The 8,138-nt window shown below is 43.4% G+C and overlaps 1 protein-coding gene across 1 annotated transcript in view; it reads right to left on the bottom strand.

Annotated features, from left to right (window-relative positions):
- Positions 1 to 413: 413 nt before the first annotated feature.
- Positions 414 to 8,138, bottom strand: part of LOC126318168 (tetratricopeptide repeat protein 7B-like) — a gene marked incomplete at its 3' end in the record, with an annotated part of 32,244 nt that continues 24,519 nt past the window's right edge. The window contains exons 3-4 of the mRNA XM_049993207.1: positions 615 to 853; positions 414 to 518 (exon numbers count right to left, since the gene is read on the bottom strand). Of these exons, the coding sequence (XP_049849164.1) occupies positions 414 to 518; positions 615 to 853 (344 nt within the window). The remainder of the gene's footprint in view (positions 519 to 614; positions 854 to 8,138) is intronic.

Below are 8,138 nucleotides of genomic sequence, written 5' to 3'. Positions count from 1 at the left end.
GGGAGGGGGGAGAGGGGGAGGGGAGAGAGGGGGAGTGGAGAGAGGGGGAGGGGGGAGAGGGGGAGGGGAGAGGGGGAGGGGAGAGGGGGAGGGAGAGGGGGGGAGAGAGGGGGAGAGAGGGGCAGAGAGGGGCAGAGAGGGGGAGAGTGGGGGAGAGAGGGGGAGAGAGGGGGGAGAGAGGGGGGAGAGAGGGGGGAGAGAGGGGGGAGAGAGGGGGGAGAGAGGGGGGAGGGGGGGGAGAGAGGGGGGGAGAGAGGGGGGAGGGGGGGAGAGAGGGGGGAGAGAGGGGGGAGAGAGGGGGGAGAGAGGGGGGGAGAGAGGGGGGAGAGAGGGGGGTTAGGATTATTGAGATTGACTGTTACTCTAACATGCCTTTTCATGTAACAATTTTCTGAGATCAAATGATTACATACCAAGTGCTGCATGCTTTTCGTGTGTGTTGGGTTGATAGCAATTGCATTCTGGAAGCATAACTTAGCTTCAGAAAATTCCTTTTTCCGTTCATGTAGAAGCCCTCGCTGTAAAAAAAGATAGTAGTATAAATATGGTATGAAGAAAACACAAGTTAACAACAATTTTTCATGTGTGAAAAAGAGAATACAACTATTACTCACCATGCACATAATGTTATGTGACATGGGAAATATATTCTGTGCTTCTTGAATACATTCCACAGCCTCAGGAATGTTGTCGACAGAAAGGTATATTTCAGCAAGAAGCAGCCAAATCTGCACTTGCAGTAACCAGGCCTTTTGTGGACCTGGCCGGGGAGTAAAGGAGCTGAGTGATGACGCAACTTCTGACAGAGCATGCTCTACTCTTGAAGCTGCTAGTGACTGAGCATGCAGAGAACCTGAAAGCATCAACAACAAAAAAATACTGTAAACAAAGGATTGATCACAATATACTTCACTGTTTAGATGAAAAGAACAGTTATCTAATTACAGAAAAAAAATCTCATCAATAAGCCAGCTTCTGAAGAGCAGACAAAATTTTAACAGAATGCTGAAGTAGGATGTAATAATGCTGCCTATGAAGAAAGGTGTCTCCCCCTCCCCCCAACCCTGGCCAGGCCATCCACGCAAATTATTGCTTTATAGCGTGCTGAGTTGTGTAAGTTCTGCATATGAGTTTACTTTGGTTAGTTTATCAACTGAACCATACAAATAACTGCAATCAATCACTTTTACTAATTTTTTTACTACATATACTTAATAATTATACCTAAATTAAAACTTTGGCTAATTATACTTCCATCAGGTGGTTTTATTTAAACCAGGCACAGGCAACTGTTGGTGACCCGTGGGCCTGATACACATACTTCCTTAAGCTAATGGGCTGCATCATCACAACACAACAGCAATACTCCTTGCAGATAAAGACAAAACTATAGAATTAGGGATGTTAATATTTATGGGATATGCAACAATATGAATGGCACCCTTTTCCTGACATGCCACACCAACAAATTGTGCCTCAAAACTTGTGTTTTTGAGAAAACATTCATTATAGATTCACCTGGAATTTCTTCCACAAGCTGAACAGAAACTAATCATGGACCGCATGCAGCCTGCAGGTGATTGATTAAGCACCCATTATTTTAACCACTGTAAAAGAGATAACTGGTACTTATTATTTTCTATACAATCTCTTAGACTGTCAGTCTGTGTTACAGTTGCTTTTCCAAATATTTATATTACATACTTTATAGTGTATTGTATGAACTGACTGTTTTCAAATAATATTTGACAGTCACAGGTAGGCCTGACCTAAAATCATCACATTCACAGTTAATTAAGTTAGTTTCTTTGTGTGATCTATACCTCAAATTTATCGTAATCATGATGTGTCAACTGAACAAAAGATGTACAAATGTCACAAAACCAATATCTCGATATGAACACATGTTGACAATTTACAAGCTTGTGACTGACTGATTAATTCTTATTTCAGAAATCCCCAATATTATAGATGGAGTGCTAACAAGAAGAAACTTTTATCTGCATTTGATAATATTTCTGATATTTGTCAGACCTTTATTTCTTTGGGTAAATTATGAAAGAATTTTGAAGTTATGTATGAAGGTTATCTGTTGCACATCGTAAAAAAATCAGATCAAAAATTTCAGTTCAACTCTTTATCTACAACTACACATTAGGTCCTGCAAGTGTCCAATTTTCTATTAATTACCCCAGAAAAACAGGTGGTGTAAAAATCTGCAGAACATTCATTGTTGGCAACATTCCCATCATTTGATTCAAATTTCTGGGCACAAAGCGAAATTTAAATCGAGGAATGGGATGAAATCACTTGGAACTTCATCTGGGGGCTAGGATGCATCAACATGAAGGCTAATTTATCCACCAGAACTGCTGCATTGCTTTACACTCCACTGTCTGTGTGACAGAGCATTTTTCTCTGTGTGCCTCTCTCTCTCTTCTTCCCATTCAAACTGTTTCAAACAGTCCAAAAAATGAACGAAATAGGCCCCAGTTACATTTCTACTCTTTTCCAAAGTAATCTATGAGAATTATATCCTGGGACAGTTAAGAAACTGTGGCTATTACCTTACCAGCTTTCAAAATGGCCTTAGCCGCACAGTTTTGAATGTTTCACTTCTATGGTGTAATTATGGCTCCAGGTTTTATCCAAGTTACACTTTGTCACAGAGGAAGTTGGATATTATGATAAATAGTGATCTGAAATTTTCTTTGGACAAGTTTCTGGCGAACAAACAACTGCAGCACCCACATTGTGCACATCTTCATTTTCAGTTTTCATGCTGGATACTGTGTACTCACATTCAGGTGCACACAGTCTCAACTATCTTTTGTATTTTAAGTTTAATGTTTTGTATTACAACATGTGATTGTTTCTTCACTAATTTCCTTTGTGAAGACCTCACTTGGCCAATCCACGGACTTTTCATCTACAGTGCTTCCATGGTTATGTTAGACTAGTTAAAACCAAAGTATACAGTCTTCAGTACTGATAACAGAGTTTATATGAACTTTTACTAACAAAGAGATAGAGGGGCTGGCCAGTACTTACCTCAGCTCAGTACAGCCGATAGAAATACAAAAAAACAACCAAAAATTTAAGTTCCTAGCTTTCGGAATAAATGTTCCTTCATCAGGGAGGAGAGAGGGGAAAGAAAGGGAAGAAGGGAAAGTTTATTTAGTTACTCACAACCCAGGTTATGAAGCAACAGGAAAAGGAAAACAGGGAAGGTAGCAAGGATGGAGGCATGGTTGTCTGAGGGAAGCCAAAGATATTCTACTGCAGGTACTGTGCCAGCTTCAAACCAAAGAGGATGCATACAGAAGTAAAGAGGTGTATAGTATAAAGATGTAGGATGGAAAGATGCACGAATGGCTAAAGAGGAAAGGGAAAGAGGAGAAGACTGAAAAGTAAATGGGAGTGAGGTTGTTAAACGTAGGTTCAGTCCAGGGGGATGGCGGGATGAAAGGATGTGCTGGAGTGCAAGTTCCCATCTCCGCAGTTCAGAGGGACTGGTGTTGGGTGGTAGAAGCCAAATGGCACATACAGTGTAGCAGGTTCCTAGGTCCCTAGAATTATGCTGGAGGGCATGCTCCATCAGTTTAGTTGTTGTCATACCAATGTAAAAGGCTGTGCAGTGCAGGCATGTCAGCTGATAAATGACATGTGTAGTCTCACACGTGGCCCTGCCTTGAATTGTGTATGTTTTCCTAGTAGCGGGGCTGGAGTAGGTGGTTGTGGGGGGATGCATGGGGCAGGTTTTGCAGCAGGGTCGGTTACAGGGGTAGGAACTGCTGGGTAGAGAAGGTAGTCTGGGAATATTGCAGGGTTTAACAAGGATGTTACGGAGGTTAGGGGGACGACGAAAGGCAACTCTGGGTGGTGTGGGGAGAATTTTGTCAAGGGATGATCTCATTTCAGGGGTTGACTTGAGAAAGTCATATCCCTGGCGGAGTAATTTATTGATGTATTCGAGGCCAGGATAATATTGGGTGACAAGGGGGATGCTTCTGTGTGGTCTGAGGGTAGGAATATTGTTGTTGGACGGGGAGGAATGTATTGCTCGGGAGATCTGTTTGTGGACAAGGTCTGCAGGATAGTTGCGGGAGAGGAAAGCACTGGTCAGGTTATTGGTGTAATTGTTGAGGGATTCGTCACTGGAGCAGATACATTTGCCACGAATACCTAGGCTGTAGGGAAGGGAGCGTTTGATGTGGAATGGATGGCAGCTATCAAAGTGAAGGTACTGTTGTTTGTTGGTGGTTTTGATATGGACAGAGGTGTGGATGTGAGCTTCAACAAGATGAAGGTCAACATCCAGGAAGGTGGCTTTGATTTTGGAGAAGGACCAGGTGAAATTCAGATTCGAAAAGGAGTTGAGGTTATGGAGGAAATTAAGGAGTGTTTCTTCACCATGAGTCCAGACTACAAAGATGTCATCTATAAACCTATACCAGGCCAGGGGAAGCAGCTGTTGGGTCTTCAGGAAAGCCTCCTCCATGCGGCCCATGAAGAGGTTGGCATAGGATGGAGCCATCCTGGTTCCCATGGCAGTTCCCCTGATTTGTTTGTAGGTCTGGCCTTCAAAAGTGAAGTAATTATGGGTGAGGATGAAGTTGGTAAGTGTGATAAGGAACGAGGTTTTTGGAAGATCTTCGGGTGGGCGTTGGGAGAGGTAGTGCTCAAGGGCAGAGAGACCATGGGTGTGTGGGATGTTTGTGTAAAGGGATGTAGCATCTATGGTCACAAGAAAGGTTTCAGGTGGGAGAGGAGTGGGAATGGATTTGAGGCGTTCTAGGAAGTGGTTTGTGTCCTTGATGTAGGATGGGAGTCTGCAGGTGATAGGTTGGAGGTGTTGGTCTACCAGAGCTGAGATACGTTCTGTTTGGGCTTTGAAGCCTGCTACAATGGGACGGCCAGGATGGTTCTCTTTGTGGATTTTGGGTAATAGGTAGAAGGTAGGGGTACGTGGCTCAGGTGGAGTGAGTAAGTCTATGGAAGCCATTGTGAGGCCTTGTGAGGGACCTTGGATTTTTAGGATTTTCTGCAGCTCAGTCTGAATGGAGGGAATGGGATCCTGGGTAACAGCTTTGTAGGTTGAGGTGTCAGAGAGTTGACGCAGTCCTTCTGCCACATACTCCACATGGTCAAGTACCACAGTTGTGGAGCCTTTATCCGCCGGAAGGATTACAATAGAGTGGTCTGTTTTCAGCTGCTTAATGGCACGGGATTCAGCTGGGGTGATGTTGGGGGTTGTCGGGATGTTCTTCAAGAAGGACTGGGAGGCAACACTGGATGTGAGGAATTCCTGAAATGTCTGCAAGGGATGGTTTTGGGGGAGGGGAGGAGGATCCCTTTGAGAAGGCGGTCGGAACTGTTCTAAACAAGGTTCAACACTGGGTCTAGTATTTGGGGGCTGTGTTTGGGTGGTGAAGTGATATTTCCAGTTGAGGTTCCGGGTGAAAGAGAGGAGATCTTTAACCAGGGCAGTGTGGTTGAATTTAGGTGCGGGGCTAAAGGTTAAGCCTTTTGATAGAACAGATGTCTCTTGAGGAGAGAGGGATCTGGATGAGAGGTTTAGAACTGAATTGGAGTTGGTGATATGTGGCATTTGACTGTGGTTATAGTTGAGATTTGGTCTGTGTGGGGTATGTGCTGGGATGGGGAGATTGAGTAGGGTGGCTAGGCTAGGTTTGTTGGCTATGAGGGGGGGTTTGTTGACGGTTCTGTTGTGGTTGGTGTTTGTGAGGGATAGGGAGAGGGACCCCACTTCTTAGGTGTTGCACTAGCACTGTGGATAGTTTTTTCAGGTGGTGTGTGGCATGGGACTCAAGTTTGCGGCTGGCTTCTAGGATGATGTTCCTGAGTGTGTTCTCCAAGCAAGGGTTTGAGAGGTGGAGGACTTTGAAGAGAGATAGGAGCTGTTGGGAGTGGTGGTTACATGAAGTAGTGTAGAGATTCAGGACAAGTTGGGTAAGGGCTAAGGATTGAAGGTTCTGGAAGTCCAGGAGAGATTGGTGGAAGGAGGAATTGCACCCAGAGATGGGAACTTTTAAGGTAAGTCCTTTAGGGGTAATTCCAAAGGTTAAGCAGGAACGGAGGAAAAGTATGTGGGATTGCAGTTTGGCTACGGTAAATGCATGTTTCCGGAATGAATGTAAATAATGTGGTATAGGATTAGGGTACATAGTGGGTAACTGGTGGGTAGGGAAATTAAATAACTAAAGTTAGAATAGTAATCATAAGAAGGAATAAAACACGGAAGGAAGGGCGAGAAAGAAAGAAATTGTGTTGGTAACGTTAAATACCAAAGAAAGACCACCAAATAAGAAAAATACGGAAAAAGTTGACCAGACCAAGCAAGTATGTCCAGATCAGGGGAAAAAGAACACACGCTGCTCAAAAACAGAGATAGCGAGTAGCAAAAAAAAAAAAAAAAAAAAAAAAAAAAAAAAAAAAAAAAAAAAAAAATGTGGAGCATGCCCTCCAGCATAATTCTAGGGACCTAGGAACCTGCTACACTGTATGTGCCATTTGGCTTCTCCCACCCAACACCAGTCCCTCTGAACTGCGGAGATGGGAACTTGCACTCCAGCACATCCTTTCATCCCGCCATCCCCCTGGACTGAACCTACGTTAAACAACCTCACTCCCATTTACTTTTCAGTCTACTCCTCTTTCCCTTTCCTCTTTAGCCATTCATGCATCTTTCCATCCTACATCTTTATACTATACACCTCTTTACTTCTGTATGCATCCGCTTTGGTTTGAAGCTGGCACAGTACCTGCAGTAGAATATCTTTGGCTTCCCTCAGACAACCATGCCTCCATCCTTGCTACCTTCCCTGTTTTCCTTTTCCTGTTGCTTCATAACCTGGGTTGTGAGTAACTAAATAAACTTTCCCTTCTTCCCTTTCTTTCCCCTCTCTCCTCCCTGATGAAGGAACATTTATTCCGAAAGCTAGGAACTTAAATTTTTGGTTGTTTTTTTGTATTTCTATCGGCTGTACTGAGCTGAGGTGATTACTGGCCAGCCCCTCTATCTCTTTGTTAGTAATTGTTTTATATGAACTTTGTCCAGTTCAGTTACAGCTTGTACAGCTCTTCAACATTTCTAACAAAAAATGTTTGATAAAAGAATGAAACTGTGTTTTCTTCTTTTTCCTTAATTTCCTGCAACAAATGCTGCAATTTCAACTACACGGGGTTCTCAACACAAAAAGCTGTCTGATGCACCTGCTTTAAACACTGTTCACAGCTGCTACAAGAATCACACTCAACATTAACAAAGATGTCATTTGGTGAAATTTCACACTATTCCATCCACATTCATCAGACTTTTCAAATGATTATCGTATTTCACTAATTTCTGCACCTCACAGCAAATTAGATTAATGATAGGTCAAAACCAGAGGTCCAGAGTCATTTATTGTGATACTGCTGCATACTGCATATTTCAGCACAACACCACGAACATTCTCGGTTGTTTTCATCTTCTCTACCAAATGTCAGAAGGGAGTATGAGCTTACAGTCCAGGTGACAGGCATAATTGGTTGCTGGTTGCACACTCTGCCCCTGCCCACGAGATACCCCTCCCCACACCTATGATAAGACTTCATGGGGGAAATCAGTTGCTTTGCAGTGGTAGAGGTGTATCTCACTGTCTCAGATTATCTGCCAGTCTCAGAAAACACTTCATACTATACAATTGTGAATTCATTAAATGTGTTTCATAATGGCTGTAGTCATCACAGTGCCTGTTCCTTTGGGCACGCATGCATGTCCAAAGGAACTTTGCATTGAAATCAGAATAACTCAAGCACTGAAGTATCATATTTATCCGCTGATATCGGGCAAGCAACTTTCAAGTACAATGTCTGACCTATATGGGAATATAATGTACAAGTACAGGCTGCAGACACATGGAAGTTCGGGTCTGGCCACGAGTCGTGCATGGATAGCCAAACGGTAAGGGACCGCTCGTGATAAATGGGAAATCCGTGTTCGAGTCCTGGTCTGGTGGCAATTTTCATTGTCATCATTCCACTCTACAGCCGATGGTTGTCCTCATTAACAACTGAGTTTCATTTACTCTATACACTTCATACTTCTACATCTACATCCATCCTCCACAACC

Source organism: Schistocerca gregaria, unplaced genomic scaffold (assembly GCF_023897955.1).
Source record: "Schistocerca gregaria isolate iqSchGreg1 unplaced genomic scaffold, iqSchGreg1.2 ptg000656l, whole genome shotgun sequence".
Taxonomy (NCBI): Eukaryota; Metazoa; Arthropoda; class Insecta; order Orthoptera; family Acrididae; genus Schistocerca; species Schistocerca gregaria.
This window is presented reverse-complemented; position numbering and strand designations above follow the sequence as displayed.